Below are 18,062 nucleotides of genomic sequence, written 5' to 3' on the forward strand. Positions count from 1 at the left end.
CTGATGAGAGCATTATGCTGTGGGAGTTGTATTTGGGAAATACAGTGGCTAATATGGACATCCAGTGTCCCCCAAGCAAAAATCTATCTATTCATTTTACTACTTATTGCCACACATTTTATGAACACTTGTGTATTTCTCAAAATACGAGTTTTCATAATCATCCACATTTCACCACAGATAGAAAGTCTTCCATCAGTAGAGGTTGGAAATGAAATAGTTCATACTTTTCAGCATCTGGCATAAAACAGATTCATTACTAAGAGGAAGAGAAATGCTGTCAATATTATGTGTGTAACAGACCTTGAAAAGAATCAAAAGGCAATGACATCTGTAGAGAAGCAGAAATGGAGACGTATGTAGCTTGCTTTGTCTTTCTATAACACCAGATACGTTCTTCATAATATTGATACTTATGGCAGTGGGACAAACTTAGAATGTGAAAAAGAGCTTAATACCCTTCCTGAGCCATTATTTAAAGTTCATGGCTGGCCTATTTTTAGGCCACCATGTGAGAAGATGTTCGCTGAAAATAGATACAGATCATGTGTCCTTGTAGAATATAGAACATCAGGACATTTCATTTCCAAGGAATATAATTGGGACTGGGAGCAGAATCTTCTTTCATCTCACCTTTTTGCTTTTAGATTATAACTTCAGTTATAAAAGCACACACTCTTACATGAATTATACTAACCCCTAAATAATTAACTAAGAGTAATCTGAAATACAGTTCTAATGTTACACGCAAATTAGTTAAAAATTTTTTTTTACATGAAAAGTGCAAATATGCACATTTGTAAGCATATAGATATGTCAATGTACACACATAAATATATGTGTGGGAAAGCATATATATGTATGTATGTACACACATACACAGGCTTTCAGGCACACAGATGCAAACACATATTCAAGATGTATGTGTGAGAAGAATACTATTTAATACTGTGTTGATATCTTTGCACAGGACTAAGTATATGCATTGCATTATGTAGGCCAATATGGTCTATGTTTCTGACTGTTACAGCATACCTCAACATATATTTCCTATGCCACCAGACTATGTTTATAACATATTACCTTAAAATGAACTGTAATGACAAGAGTTTCAAGGGCTCTCCTATGATATAAAATCAATATAGATAAATTTATTAATACAAGTAGAGATTAAGATACAGTCTTAAGATCATTTGAAAATCTTTCTGAATAAATTACAGGAATATATTTTTTAGGGAAATAATCCTCAGCCTATATTTAATTCATGAAGTGAGTAATGTAATTATAGTTAAACGCTATTAATGATAAAATAAATTTAAAACTTTGGGCAAGCAGATGAACTGAAATTATTTTGAAAAAGAATATTTAACTGATGTAAAGAACTTGACATTGCCTATGCGTCTGCATCCTGTGGCTGCTGGGTCTCATGCACAGATGCTAATAGCAGTTCCCAAGCGCCCTGCTGTCATCAAGCCCTCTAGCTTTTAGTACATGTCTAGTCCTGGAGAGAAAGCACAAGCAAAAATATTTGAGGCCTTAGTGATTGCATGCAGAGAGCAAGCAAGCACAGCTACTAAATATAGATGATAGAAGACTACAGGTATCTCCTCTGGTTTCTTGTCTGTTATTTACATAGCTGCTTCCTCTCCATGCTCCTTAGAACAAAAATTTTCAAGATGCACAAATGCTGAGATGTCCTATGCATCCTTGATCTGTCAAGGCTTGACTGTGATTTGGCTCTTAGTTGCAATGTGACTCTTTGTTACTCTGATACTATGCCATTGTTAAGTGTGTCTGCCTACGGGATGTTTAAGGAGTTTGATGCATAAATTTTACTCTAGCTGTTATTACTAGTCCACATTGACTAGTTTACTCCTGCCAGTTTGCCTTCTCTTTCTTCCATATGATCTGCTATCAAGGCTGTTCTTGCTGTCACCATGCCTATTTGCACTTCTCAGAATTTCTTCCACTCTTTACACCTCCTGTGCCATTTATGTGTCTCTTTCCCCTGCAGCTACCAATATTAGTCAAAGTGGCACTCTCAAGCAAATTCTGTCTTCAGGGCTGTCTGGCTGTCACTCTGCTAAGTTATTCCCAGAGACTTCATCTTCATTTTTACCACCCAATGATATCTCTTCTGGAGCCAGGTTTCCATGTCTCATAACTGAGCATCATCCTCATGTTTCACTGTAAAACTGTGTGCTAGAATCAGTGCTTTGTGTGCTAGAATCAGTGCTTTCAGTATTTTTCTACTTCTGCATGCTTGCGCTCTGGCACAGTGGCCTGAATGTGGGTCATGAGCTCCTTACAGTCATCTGAGTAGCAACTTGCTACTCACAACATAACATCACCTTCGCACCTGATCACACTCCAGCACTCTTTTCAGTAGTTTCCTTTAGGAGGCACATTCAAATGGTCTCAGAATTAGCTTGTCCCAGTTCACATAGCAAAGCAGTGATGAAGGTTGATTCAGAATTAGAAAGGGATTGTGCATCCTCCTTATCTTACTTTTTATATCTTGCTGTTATATATAGATGTGTACATATATAGCTGGCATTGTAAATATTCTAGCGTATACACACACAGGCATTCAGAGTTCTGTCACACATTTGTCTAAGAAACACAAATAAATTTTCTTATTGTTTACAAAAACTTTTTTGCCATTCTAAGATGTAGATTGTACATAGTGTAGCAATGTTTAGATTTTATGTATTATGTAAAGTTAAGAGTTTGCTGTTTCTCCCATATCATAATATAGATTAGGCCTTAATTGAGTAGTTGCAAATCAAATTAGATGCAAACAGAAATGTACGTAAAAACTCTAAACATAATTTCAGTGTGGATATTTCAAGCTCAGCTATCTGGGATTTATCCAGTATAATCAGTAAGATTTAATTTAAGCCACTTAATAATTTTATAGAGAGAGGCTTTAACCAATGGGCTTTTAGTTCATAACAAGAAGAAAGTGTTAACCTAGCAATTAACAAGATAACAGTATTTGTGATCCAGAGCTCTTGGAGAGCCTTAAAATAACTCAGTGAACAAAACCACTGATTTTTAAATAACTGTTTTCCTGGTTGTTGTTGTTACTGTGTCAGCTAAACCATACACAAAGGGTGTAGATAAAGCCCATTCTCTTGAGAACTACCTCCTTGCTGACTCAGTTGTTTCGGCAGTTCAGGTTGCATCACATAGGGGACTGGAGAAGGGACAGAGAGGGAGGGATGGGATGGCAGAAGGAATTTCTTGCCTATTTCAGAGCTTGCAGTAAACTCTTCATGGAACCATTCCTAGCTTTGATTTCTGATTTTGAGCAAACAAGTGCAAATCAGAAATAAGTCAACAAAAAAATTTGTATCCAAGCTATAGCTTTCTGGTTTTTTATAAGTCATGTCAATTTTTTCCTGCCACCTAATTCTTCAGTACTTCTTTTTAGCCCCAGTCAGCCCCTTTCTAGCTTCAGACACAGATTTTTGACTCCCTGCTTTCATCCACAAGTTATTCTTTTCATGGCCTTCTCTTTCTTCAGCAAGAGAAACTGTATTGCTCAAATATCACATTCTATTCTGCATTCTGCATGACATATTTTACTCAAAAAAGCACTCAAATCAATATACTTAGTAGGTCACACAAATATAAGTGTAACTCAGGCTGCCTTTGTGAAACTCCACTGTCTCTTCCTCTTTTTCTTTCTTTCATTCACAATCACTCTTCCTTGTAACCGAGTGAATCAAACACTGTTGTGAGAACAGCAGCACTCTTTCCAGCACTGTTCTAAAACAAAACCTTTTTTTTTTTACTGACATCAGATGAAATCTCACTGACTTTGGTGAGTATAAGAAGTACTAAAGAAAAACAAAAGCTAAAAGTAGCATTTGAGGGGGTTTTTTTTTATTTTTTTTTAATATAATAGGAGGAAGCTGCCACAGATCACATACAAGGTCAACCACAGATTGATTGGTGTTAGCAAGTGGTGTCACTAGAGTTTCAGTACAAATGCACAAGAATGAAGATGGTTTCCAGAATCATCAGATTACCAGATAGAGGAGGTGACTGGAAGCTCCAAAGACAGTGGAAATGAAACACTACAGTAGATATTAACCCGTGAGCAAGCAGGCTAGAAAAAGTTTTGTAACTGTTAGCAAAACCAACTTTCTCCTGTTTATTAATCACTGTTTTAAAAACACATGAGGTTTGCTTCATTCATTTGTACAACAGACATGCCACTCTTCCATGCACTAAGACACATTTCTGATATGGATACCTGTAAGACACCAGGATTTTGTAAACTTCACATCTCTTAGGATTCACCTTTCTGCCACAATTTGACAATAAATGTATTTAAATCTGTAGTCTCATTGCCATAATGGGAAAACTTTAAAATGCCTTACTAAACCAAGGTTTTAGTCTTAAGTGCCCCCTGCCCACGGTATCATTAAATAAATTACCATAATATTAGGGAGTACAACACACAAACATACACATACACAAATGAGAATAAAGATATTTGGTTACTCAGGGGCAAAAAAATGAAATAGTGATTGTTAAATACATTTGCAAATTGCAGTTTATTTGTTAAGTTGATAAAAGGGAACAGCCTCTACAGCAACTGCTGTATCTTACAGCACTCATTCTATATTACCTTCTGTAATAAACTATGAATGTTTTGTTACTAAAAACATTCAGGTAATTTGTTCAGCAGTACAGTTCAGAAGGAAAAACCTGCAAGAAGTAGAGATTGATCAACTGGCCCAAACTTTAAGTACTTATCTGGGTTATAAGGATTTCTCAGGCTTTTGAAATTAGACTTGCTATCTCACAATTACAGGCTGCCTTAAAACATTGCCTGTATTGCTGTTTTCATTTTGATGCCTCTCATCCTTGTCCCAGCTGGAAAACAAACTTAAGAGGCATAGAACATTTCAGAACATTGTAGAAGACGAAAGCTAGATTGCCTTTAAAAATAGCCCAGTTAAGGACTGGATGGACAGTCGGGTGAGTAGAAGAGTAGATAGATAACATCTTTTTTTCTTTCTTCCCTTCCTTCCTTTGCTCTTATTTAATCTTCTAAATATAATGGAAGATCCTGAGAAGAGAAGCATGAGATGCACAGAACTGCTCTCCCTTAAGCTCCACTAAATCAGTTAACAAGCTGGGGGAAAGATGGATATCCTTCATCAGACTGACTTTATTGGAGGTTTGGTTGAACCATATATCCTCAAAAAGATTATTCTGTCTGCATTTGAATTTAATGCAATAATAATTCTGAAGCATAAAAAATGTATATAAGGAGTTGAATAGAAAATTCTAATCAAGGAGGGAATGATAGAAAAATATGCAGAAAGCCAACATTTAATTAGTGAAGCCAAGAAAATATAATTGGTCAAATCTATATCCCTTCTGCTTGCAAATGCATAAAAAAGATTGCTTACTTTTAGAAGACAGAAATACTAGCTACCATATGCTCGCTTTAAGGCTGACTTGTCTTAAAGTGAGTTGAACAGAGCTAGACAGAAGAAAATCAAAACCTGCTTCAACTCAGTCCTGGTATAATACAAGCAGGGGATTTCATTTATCATTTGGCTGGAAAGCTTGTTTATTCCTCACTTCCATTTACCTGTCTAAGCATATCCGACAGCTGGCTTGAAACTTTTATGCGTCTGGGCAACCTCTATGCAGGTATGGTGGAGGTCTTGGGAACCTGGGGGCTTTGAAAATGAAAATACACAGGCTGGCCACTGGTTTTCAAGGCAACTGAGATCATGTGGACTGTCTTTGCCTCGGAGAGTTTTTTCAGGTTTTGTACTTTGTAGGTCAAACTAGGTTACTTTGGATCAGAGCATTCTTGGAGTTTAAAATATATATAGAATCATAGAATCGTAGAATGCTTTGGGTTGGAAGGGACCTTAAGGATTATCCACTTTCAAACTGCCCTGCCATGGGCAGGGGCACCTTCCAATAGACCAGGTTGCTCAAAGCTCCATTCAGCCTGGCCTTGAACACTGCCAGGGATGGGGCAGCCACAGCTTCTTTGGGCAACCTGTGCCAGTGTCACACCACTCTCATAGTGAAGAACTTCTTCCTCATCACTAATCTAAATCTACCCTCTTTCAGTTTGAAGCCATTCCCCCTTGATCAATTAATTGATCAATATTAAAATTGAACAATGTAATTAAAAATGGAAAATTGTGGAAATCCCATTCAAATAGAAAAATGTACATAGTCGTATTTACTTATATGAGTCTCTGAGCAAAATTAATTTTAAAATTGTACATTCTATATAGATGATTAAACAGAATGTGCAAAACAATTTGAACAATTTCAGGTGCACCAGAAATGAAAATATTGCATTCTGTTGCCACATGTAGGTTTTCTGGCATTTAACAAGTTGTGAGATAACGATGTAGTCATTCCCTCAGTGGGGTACTAATCCTAATCTTCCTGATTGCCTGCTGTCATAAAACCTATGAGAACTTAATATCAGTGAGATGCCTCCTTTCTGCCAAAATTGACTATAATTGACCAATGGGTTAAAAAATTACAGAGAATCATGACCACATACAGAATATGACTCCTTAAAACCTTATTTAAATAATCTGTTAGTACATCCCCAGATCTCTTAATATCGTCATTTCTCCTATAGTTCTCTCTTAATCACTTGCTAGGTAATTTGTCTTCCAAGAGTAAATACGGCTTTCTCAGTAAAGTGATTTCTTACTTCCAGTGGCCAGGAAATCAATACTGATTTAGCTTCTTATCTTTGAAAAACAGAGTGGAAAGGAGGGACACTCAGAAAAAAAATGTGCTTTGTGAAAGTTATGCACTATATTTTTACACTAGCATGTAGAACTGACCTAATGAAACTAAGCTATTTTTCAGTGTAGTCATAAACAGACTTTTGTGGCCTAAAAATGGCATAGTAGATGGAAGTAGTACCTTCAGTAGCTGAATTGGATTAGTGAGAAAAAGGAAAGAACCTTTGAGGCATACAGATTTTTTAAGAACTTTGTCTGCTTTTCTCTAGCAACAGCTTTTTCCAGTCAACTGGAAAAAATTAAAAGCACTACGTCTGTTTAAAAATCTTCTCCTGCGGAAAAGGTCCTAAAAACTCTTACAGATGCCATCAGAGAAGTTGGCCACCACTGTGCACTGGGTCACAGTTAGGACAGCCTTGCAGCTGCCTCTGTAAATGTGACATCTTCAGATGCATCAGAAAAGTCATCCAGAAATACTGAACCCACGCAAAATGATAATATCTGATGCTTTAGCATCAGTTTGAAAAAATTGCCAGGAAGGCCAAGATAGGTAATAAAACCAGTACAGTATAAAGAAGCAGGAGCCAGTGTAATTACCTAACCAGTTTCTTATATAAAGCAGACCATTGCACCTCTGATATAGTTCCTCTGTAACAGTAGTTAAACTAGATCAACATTTACTTCATGTAGTTCTGAATCACTCTTGCCCTTTGACCACTTCAACTACATAATTCACTCCTAATCCTTTCCTCAGGCTTCACTTGGTACTTTCTTCATGCAGAGGTGACACAAAATCATTATTTCATTTAATTAAGGTATCATATTGGGCTTCATAATTTGGTTCCATTCTGGCTCCAAAGAATTAACTCAAAGCAAATGTAAGTGAAAGATTTTTCTTTGCACAAAATGGAAACCTTAATTTGGCAATTTGTTCTTTTGTTACCCTTCTTTTAAAGCTCAGAACTATTTCTCCTACTACTTTGAGTTACATAAAATGCATTCATAATCTTTAGTTTCTTTCTCCCCAAGATGATATTTAAAGTAATACACAAGAATTTGAAATTGCAGCACTGCCTGTGATTAAGACTCAGGGAAATGTGTTTTACTTGCTCTGAGTGATCTCATATTTAAATAAAAGAACACTTTAAAGAAAAATGAAGCACTTAAAAATGACACATTTCTTTGTCCCTCAGTAATTTTCCACCTGCTAATGTCTTAAATAGGAAAGTTTGTACTTTAACATAAACATTCAGATAAAACTAATCAACAAAATGAATGCGTTACTGGGACTGAAACAGGAGATTTAGGTTAGATATAAGGAAGAAATTCTTACTTGTGAGGGTGGTGATGCACTGGAACAGGCTGCCCAAGAAGCTGTGAATGCTCCATTCCTGGTATTGTTCAAAGCCAGGTTGGACAGAGCCTTGGGCAACATGGTCCAGTGGGAGGTGTCACTGCCCATGGTAGCAGGGCTGGAACTAGATGATCTTAAGATCCTTTCCAACCCTAACTATTCTATGAGTCTGCCTTATAACGGCTGAAATTACCACATCTGGGTGGTTTGTAGCTATGTTCGTACTTGAATTAGGCAACTCAGGCTGAGCAGGTAACGTGTGTATACATGTATATACGCAGGTATAGATTATCTACTGAGACAGAAAGGTGGGCAGAACATGGAGTCATAACAGGACATGAGGTTCCAAGGATGAAAATCCAGCGACAAGGGTGTATTTTGTTGGGATTCCCAACATAAGATGAATTTTTTTCCAGTTGGGCTGGACTGGCTCTGTGCAGAGGAATCATGAAAGTCTGAATTCTCCCCTCTGTCTATATCATGCTGTCCTATGATGCTATTATGATACTGATCAGTTGTCTTTTCCAATTTCCCTTTTGTTTACTTCATCTATCTGCCCTATTTCTCAGCTTTCACTCCAGACATTTTGTACTCCAGTGCTCTCACTTTTTCAGAAATTTCGGTTTCTCAATCTGTTTTTAAAGTCCACCTTCCTGCCTTCTTTTTTTCCTTTTCTTCTTGGTCTTTATGTTCCTTTTTTTTTTGTTTTTTTCCTCCCATTCTCTCTTAATACTACTCCAAATAGGTCTATTTTATTCTTTCTTTTTGATCACAACTGGAGTTGAACTTTTCACTCTCGCAGCCTTTTCTCTGCTTCCCACCAGTTCCTATATAATTTCCAGTCAATTTTTGCTTTCATGGTAATTTCCTTTCTCTGCCTGCTGGGCACACAAGAAAAGCTATTTACTTTCAGAAACAGAAAACAAGCAGCAAGTCTGCTGAAAAGTCCCTGAGCAAGTCAAGACAACTAATAGCTATTGCCACCTTTTCAGCAACAGCCAAGGCTGCGATAAGACAGTCTCATACGGAGTCAAGGATGTAATCTGGGGCTCCTCGCGTGGTGCCACCATACAGCGAGCAATGGGAGTAAACAACTTCCCCTTGGAAGAGAGGTGGAGGCTGAAGCTTTACTGAGAAGTGGAGTATTTACATGAGAAGGAAAACAGGCTTTTCCTCATCCTTTAGAAAGACAGTAGGCTAGAATCTCTTTGTAATATTTATTCCCTCATACAGAATATACTTGAAGGGGTAGCAAGGGATTACTCCTCTTAATGACTTAGCAGGGTTCACTGATCTTGAATGCCGGTGACAGCTATCTGGTACCTATCTTGCATCAAATTTTCCATGTTTTTTTACAAGCAAAACTGGTTTCAGGGGAAGGGGGGGTGGGTGTTTAAGCTCTGATTCTGATGTCATGTGTGTAGATAGTGTTATCCCATAGTGTTCCACTGGTAGCATCAATGTCTTTGCCTGCACTGAATGGGAGTCTTAGCCAGACTGCTCTTCCTTTCCATAAGCAGGGAGTCTCCCAGTCATTGCAAAAATCTGTGGTCTTTTCCTCATATCTTTTCTGTTTCTACTCCTGCCATCTATTCCTGTACATTTCAAGCTTCATGCAACCATGAGGAAGTCTGCTTTTGGCCTCAGATCTGTCTCTTGCCTTAATCCAGCCCATTTATGCTTAGCCATGAAGTCCATACATGATACAGTGTTTCAGGCATGCCAGAACGCTCTATAAGAAGGGGAAGTTAGGGCAATTAGAGAGGGTAAGGGAGAGTGAGTCAGTATAGCAAAGAGTGATGGACAGAGAGTGTTGTTCTATTTCCATCATTTATAAATAATTCTTAGATAAAATGTTCTTGGTGGAATCATATCCCCACTGAAATCAGTTGGAGTTTAGTGACTGACTTCATAAATGTAGCATCTTACTCTTCAAATCACTCTTTAACCTAATAATTTTAGAATTAATTCTGCATTAAGTTATCATTATATAAAATTACATATTTTGTGCCTCCTTGTCTCATTCCAGAGAAAAAAAAGAGGAGAAGTCTTATATACAGTTTATCTAAGTATATAAATGTGATGCTATTGAGACCAGAGTTAGCGAGAGTAACTGTATTGCCCTCTGTTAAGAATCAGTGTTCATTTCTGTTTAGAGACACTTCTGTTTCCACCTTGCCATTAAATACTTTCTTGCAGAATTGTCAGAAGCTATTATAAGTCTAACCTAGAGTAGCACTAGTAATTTTGCCCTTTTTTTTCTTTCTCTAATGGAAAATAAGACATTGCTGGAGATAACTTTCTGCTTACTGGGTGCCTGGTGAGATGTTGTGCTTCACATTATTTTTTGCAAGTTCTGCTGGATTTATTTGGAAAAGATGTAATTTCTTGGAGAAAGGCTGTTGTTTCTATGCTCTTAGATCATGCCCATTCTTCTTGATTGCCTCATTAACCAACGGCTTCCCTTCAAAGGAAGCCATTCCCAGATGCAAGAGGACTGATTCGAAGAACCTAGTATGGTTTTGTTGCTTGTACTGTGAATTAGCTGAACTTCCCCATCATAGCCAATGACACCAAGCTGTGTGATGTGATCAACATGCTGGAGGGAAAGGATGTCATCCAGAGGGACCTGGACAGGCTTGCGAGCTGCGCCAGTGCAAACCTCAGGAAGTTCAACAAGGCCAAGTGCACAAATCTGCACTTGGGTCAGGGCAATTGCAAACGCAAATACAGGCTGGGCAGACAGAGCAGCCCTAAGGAGAAGGACTTGAGGATGTTGGTTGACATCCCTGGAAGTGTTCAAAGCCAGGTTGGACAATTTGCTTCTCGCAATCAGGTCTACTGGAAGGTGCTGCTGCCCGTGGCAGGGGCTTTAGAACTAGATGATCTTTAAGGTCCCTTCCAAACTAAACCATTCCGATTCTATGTCTACAAGTGAGGTATCACATGGTGTGGGTGGAGGAGAAGAAAGGAATTTGTCTGAACTGTGGACAAGTATATCTGAGGTTGCTGCTCAGAGATCTGGCTGCATGGGATATATGAGATATCTAAGTATGAGACAGCAGATGCATGGGAGTTGAAAAAGTGACTTCCAGCAGGAGTGCAGTGGGCCTCTGTCACAGGGGTGAAAGAACTGTTAAGTGGACTGTCTCCTTTACCTCAATCACAAAGCCTTGGCTTAGCGCAAGAAATGCTTGGGATACTCCACTGACAGTGAAACCATTTAGTTTTGCAGAACAGTTAGGTGACTGCTTGTTGTATTTTTCTTTTATTTGCTCTGTGTGCAATTATACACAGATGATCATATATGCTCTTGCTGTCATGTTTGGCTTGCTAACTCAGTAGATGTTGCCTGCCTGACCCCCTCTCCATGTGTAATACTGATTAGTCTCAGCTCTTCAATACACTGTTAAATTTCTATGGCAACTGACCATGTTAATTTTCCTAAGACAAAGTAAGGTCTGCAAGAAAGAGCTTGAAACTTTCAGAAATTGTTAGTTTTTATTATTTAAAGCAAGTATGACATTTATAGCTTTTTGATACTAATATTTTCATGTATATGTGCTTATAGTTGGCTCTGTAAATATAAGTATTCTTGGTGGGAGGTGCTCTTAAAGCCTGCAGCAGTCTTAGTAAAATAACAGGGCTTTCTTCATAGGAGGGTCTGCTATATATATGCGTGTCTTTGAAGGACAGGAATGTATGCCTCTCTGTTTATAAAATGAGTTAATTTCTGGGAAGGAAATCTTCCTCTTGATTTCAGCTCGCCCTGCAGCTAGCCCTGCAGCTAAAGTACATTTTATTACCATTGCAGTTGTTGTGATCAGAAGGATGTTACTGGTGTATTATTGGAAAACGCAGGGTTTGCGTAACTTCATCACTTAGTACAGTTGTTGCAACAGCTAATCATGTTGTCAGGCAGTGTAATTACTATTTAATTTTTATCTTTTTTTCATATTTTTCCCCTTGAATTCCAAGAGGAAAAATAAATAACAAAAAAATTGCCTGAAGAAGACAACCTTTCACCTCAGAAATACAAATCAGACTGCACTGTTGTTTCAATCACTTCACTACAAACAGACGATAACATAATGAAAAGATTAAAAAATCAGGCACAAAACCACAGAAAAGTCCAGTATGAGCTAAAGAACTACTTTGTGAAGAAAGCAGAATGTGTTTTTTTCAATGCCCATCATATTCTATATATTTGCTGACCATTACTTTCAATATGTTGCCTTCCCATTTAGGAGATTGTCAACTTCAACTGTCGGAAGCTGGTTGCTACAATGCCTCTTTTTGCTAATGCAGACCCAAATTTTGTGACTGCCATGCTAAGCAAACTGAGATTTGAGGTGTTCCAACCTGGAGATTATATTATCCGAGAAGGGGCTGTGGGTAAAAAGATGTATTTCATTCAGCACGGTGTTGCCGGTGTCATCACCAAATCCAACAAGGAGCTGAAGCTGACAGATGGCTCTTACTTTGGAGGTGAGTAGGAAAAAATGAATGATAACACAGGAGTGAATGCACAGGAGGAACAAAACATGTTGAGATACTAGGCACATAGAGACATCAGAGTAAGTCTGCTGAGTGTCTTTTGCCTAAACAATTCCAACTGCACCAAAGAGTGCAAAAAATATTTCCAAGTAAGATGTTCAGTCTGCTTACTGTTGTGAGGCTAGCTGTTAAAGATGCAGAATGACCTTCCTGAATTTTGAACTTACTTTGAATTAAGACCTCTGTTAATAAATATACAGTATTTAAATAAACATGTAATAATTTGCATAATACTTTCATAGCTATTTCAAGATAAAATAAACAGGATTCATCTGCTTTGAAAAGGGAATACAATTTTTGAGTCATAAAGTACTTCCAAAAGGTAAAAATCACTGTAAGAATTACAAAAATAGGCAGTGGATAAAAGACCATTATTTATATCAGATATTTTGGTATTCATGACTGTTTCAAGCTGTTACTAATCCTTTTTCACTGAATTTTATCACACTTCATATGTTCATACTTCCAGTATACTGTGAGAAACTGGACTACCTATCTGACTAGACAGCTCTCTAACAGACGTATATTAAGAAAAAGCAGACATGAATTTTAATCCAAATTAAATTCACCCAGTAAACCTAATGAAAATTAGGGTTTTGTTTAGATTATGAATATTTCTATTTGGATGAGAGCAGTCTCATTTTTTACATAAAATAATCAACCGGTGTGAAAATGTTGTTCCTTGTGGCTGTAAATTGTCTTTGTGCAATAGAATAGGTGTCTGCCTCTGTGAGTAGCAGCAAGGATGGTTTCCAGAAGCTGATTGAACATTTGTGTGTACTGCTGCTGTCCACGACAGTTACAGTTAGTTGGTCATTTTATTAATTTTCTGTTGTATCCCATGAATCATCCCAGAACTGCATCAAAAACCCTTCAGAAAATGATCAATTTGAAAACCTAATCAGTGGCATTTAGCTGGTAGACAGAAGTGAGAAGCTTACAAAAATGAAGTGGGTTCATGTCTGAATTGGGCTGTAGAGTTACTTAACTAATCCCATTTTAGAATAATATGCTAAAGCAACCCCTACTGATCTGGCCGGCAGGCCTTGTCATTCTGCAGTAGCCTCTGCAAGGTGATTTGTACCAGTATTTGCAGAAGCACGAAGGTAAAGAAGTCTTGTGCTTATCCCACGGGCTTAAACTGTAGATGCTAAAGACAGGAGATTAAGGAGAAAGAAAAGGTAAAGTGCTGAGGGTGAAGAAACAGAGCAACCTTGGTCTTGGTCTTGTCTGTGCTTAGCAGTGCCCCAGTTTATGAAAATGATTTTGCAAGAGCCTGCAAGTTGAATCTGACCATAATACTCCTCTGAACCAGCAGAGGATCAGAGGAGATTGCACATGAAAGTATTTTACATAACTGTCAGCCTGGTGTTGCAGTGCAGACTACTTAGCTCACCCTGTTTATCCGGTACCCTTCTCAGCAAGAGTGCACACAAAAAATAAGCTATTTGTAACATCCAGACACCACAGGAACTTACTACACTGCATACCAAAGCAGTTTTGCTCATCCAGACTGCAGCTGGGATGAAACATGGGGTACAAAAATGGGGGCAAATACATCCAAAGCTTGACAGCTGCTGGTGTAAATGGGAGATAATAGCAGCTGCTGGATGTAGCCTGGAGACATGAGGTGGGGCAAGGCAAAGGCGGCAAGTGTACAGTGAGAGAGAACCTGAGAAAGGAAATGCCCCAAGATGGAAGCCGTGTGATTCAGATATGTTTTAACAAGACATCATATAGCATTGTGAGTTCCCAGAAGGAAGTTCAGAATTCAGACCCAGGAGAAAAAAACTTGTTTGCTGAAGCTGAAAAGAGAGGAAAATAGCTGCACATCAGATAACTGTGAATTGAAAATGTTTGGTTTGTCAAAGCATAGAAAAAAGATTTCTAATATTCTCATCACTCTGGAGAAGACAATCTTCTCCCAAAATGCATATCAGAGTCTGAGTAAAGCTTCCTGACACAAGAAGTGTTGCACAGTGATAAAATAAGCTGGAAGAGTAAGTCAGTGTTCAAATCCTAAATTTGAATAAATAAACCCGTGTTTTGCCTAATGGAGATATGCAGAATCTGAGACTGAGATACTGATTAAAGCTGCAACTTATGATTTCAACGGTATAGCTCCCAGGTCTGACACAATAAATCAGTATCAACACTTACGCCCCTACAAGCAGACATAAGTTGGAGGGATGTGCCGTACCTAAACAGACCCTTTCTCAGTTTTGAAGTGCCTTATGAATAGGAAGTTTCTGGTCCCAGCTCAGAGATGCTAACTGTTGGATGTCAGGTATGTCGCAGAGCTGAGTTTCCCAGGGGCCCTGGCTGTAGGTAGGTTTGGGAGGAGTCCCTTGAGAGGCAGGCTTGCCTCCAGAGCTCATTCAGGGTTTCATCAACATCTTGCCTTGGATTTGGAAAACATTGATCAAATTTAGAATACATAAATTGTTTGGGTATTGACAATATTGTATTAATAGAAAACTTATGACACTGAGAAGTTGTTGGAGAACTACAGGTTAGTGAGAAAGCCAAGATTTAAGAAGAACCAAATCAATGTCAGCAGTATTTCAGAGAGGCTTGAATAGAGACTTTTGGGAAAGTGAGAGCCTGGAAAACCAAAAGTTGCAGTAATAGAGGAAATATCTGGAGGGTAGAAGACTGAGATACTGTTGAACATTTAAATTCTCTTACCTGATCTTTGTTCTTAATTAGAAAACAGGCTTCCCTATGGATCTGGGTGTTATAAATCTCACATGAAGCTAGATAAGCCTCATAATTGTTTGGAAATTCTTCTCAAAAAGAACGTGCCTGGATAACCATTAATGGAATAGATTAATCAGACTACATCTCTGCTTTACAACCTGGACTTGATTATTGTCTGCCTCTTTCCTCATATGTGCTCACTGGTTTCTCTTTTCTGGAGGGAAGATAAGAGGGGAGAGTAAGTGGAGGACAGTAGCCACAGAGATCTTGTGGATTGTCCATTGATATTCCTATGGCAAGAGTATCCTGTCCCTTAATCTTCATGTGTATTCATAAATCTAATCTTTTCTAACCTTGTGTGCAGCAGGATTACTTAGCCCCACAGCATGTAGGATGCTTATTTTCATCCTATATATTTTTTTCAGAGTGCTGATTGAAGGATTTTATAATCCTAAGTATCTACTCCAAGCACTAGTAGGAATTTGAAAGGAATTTCTGGTACTATGCTTTTCCCTAGGCTGTGTACCCCCTACCCTCTCCCCAATTCCCTCTTCAGTGGAATAAACAAAATGTTTAAGGATGCACATGAGAAACACTGACCAGTCTGTGCTCCCTCAGCTCTGCAGTCAGCATACCAAAAAACAATATCTGCAACTATTAGATGTTAAATATGTTCAGACAGAAGTGTGTTATGAGATTGACTGTGTTCTTTCAAATCTTTCAGTAATGACCACAGAGGAAATGTTTTGCAGAGAGTGCCATAAATTATGTCTTGAACAGACATGGATCAGTGGAAGGAATGTTTCAGAAAGATTCAGGACAATCTGTTTCCTTTGCCTTTGATTGGCGTTTAAAGAAAACAGTAACTTTTTATTGCTGTACCTTAGAATTCCTGTCTTCACATGGTGTGCTTGTTTGAGTTTTTATAATGACAGGAATTAGGCCATGAAGAATACATGAAGCCAATTTTCACTGTATTGCACAGTTATATAGTCATTTCTGCATGAGTTAAATTACGTAAACCACAGTTAGCAGTGGAGAATCTCAGGATTTTAATACTCTATAGCTGCTTTAATTGAATTCTCCAGGACTGTATCTTGTTGTTTTTGAGGAAATACAGCATTACTCAATTTTCCTAAATTTCTGTGGATTTTTTTTATGTCTTCCTTTGTTTTTTCCGTTTTCTAAAATGTCTCCCTATTCCCTGTTATTAGGAGTGAGATTGCTGCTACTTTCAGCAAAGCAGCAAATGAATCTTTTCTCTTTGCAAATAAAAGAGAAACTTCTCCCACTGAGACTGACATTTTTCTTAGGCGGGGAAACAAGGTTGCCCTCAATGGAAATGATGGCCTTCCCCTCCTAGCTGCTTCTGTGGGGAGAGTAGAAAGTGAATGAAGAAGGTCAGGAGACAGTGGATGGTCAGGGCTTTGTTAACACATAGCACAAAACAATAAGGAAGGTCAGAAGAGTGTGGGGAGTGAGATGGAGGTGAACAGAGAGGAGTGTGTGGGCAGAAGTCAGGTTGTGAGTGGTGCAAAGAAATATGAGACAGAGGAACTGTGAGTGCAAGGGAATGACGTGAACATGAGATTGATGGGAAAGAAGAAAATCTAAGGGGCTCAGAGCATGTCTGAACCTTCAGAAGCTGGAAAGGAAGGTGCTTACACCTCTCACTTCTGAACAGCAGGTAGGAAAACCTGACCGCACACGTGTTTGCAGCTAAGCAAACTTGAGATGAACACACTTGAATTTCAGCCTTTCTGGGGTGGAGAGTAAGAATCAGGAGGCAGGTGAAAATGTAAACAATTGTATTTTGAGGATGTTGTGATGGCTAAATTATTTAAATTTTTGTCATCTTGTTCATGGTTTTGAGTATGTGCAGTTTACAGCACTGAAGAGCTAATCTTTGTTAAGTACCAGGTGATTGTATTAGAAATTACGCCACGGCTTCTTGTTATAGGAGGAATTACTAAGCAGATTGCATATTAGTTCTTCACTAGACACATAAAATTGGCAAAATGCAAAGATTTTGAACTCTTCTACAGATGAAGCACAAGAATGAGTCTTTTGCTTATAAAGAAGTATGAGGCTTTACAAAGTATAAATAATAATGTATCTAATGAGCTTTAACACTAACCTAATTTGCATTATACCAACATATATTGATATGAACTAGTGTAATACCACTGCTATAAGGCAATTCTGATTTTTGCTGAGGTAAATGATATCAGAATCAGAATCACAGGATGTCAGTGATTAGAAATGTCTTATGATTAATTACAACAAACATCCAGGAGTGTAATAAACCAAAGATCTGGCTCTGCACTTTCTCCTTCCCTTCTGGAAAGGCCTTTTGCTCCCCGCTGCCTTGTGACCCTCCACTCTGTGCGTACCCCTAACCCCAGCCCCAGTCAGCTGGTGTTTGCACATACTCCACCACAAACTGCAAGCTCCTGCTTGGGGACAAAGGAGAAGAGCAGGTTTTTGCCATTTTATAACTTCCTTCAGATTGTTACCCCCACAAACATAAAAGTTAAAGCTGTCCCAGAGCTACTGCAGAGCATGTTGATGAGCAGGAGTGGTTTTGTGATGTCCTGTTCCCCTCCAGCTGCCAGCCATGTGGAGTAAGATGAAGTACTCTGTGCGTACAGTCCTGATCCAGCTAAGCATATGCTGAACTGGCTTTGTGCTTAACT

General features: G+C 38.4%; 1 protein-coding gene across 1 annotated transcript in view; it reads left to right on the forward strand.

The window, feature by feature from the left end:
* Positions 1–18,062, forward strand: part of HCN1 (hyperpolarization activated cyclic nucleotide gated potassium channel 1) — a 193,241-nt gene that overhangs the window by 160,870 nt on the left and 14,309 nt on the right. The window contains exon 6 of the mRNA XM_030470497.1: positions 12,357–12,597. Within this exon, the coding sequence (XP_030326357.1) occupies positions 12,357–12,597 (241 nt within the window). The remainder of the gene's footprint in view (positions 1–12,356; positions 12,598–18,062) is intronic.

This window comes from Strigops habroptila, chromosome Z, assembly GCF_004027225.2.
Source record: "Strigops habroptila isolate Jane chromosome Z, bStrHab1.2.pri, whole genome shotgun sequence".
Lineage (NCBI taxonomy): Eukaryota > Metazoa > Chordata > Aves > Psittaciformes > Psittacidae > Strigops > Strigops habroptila.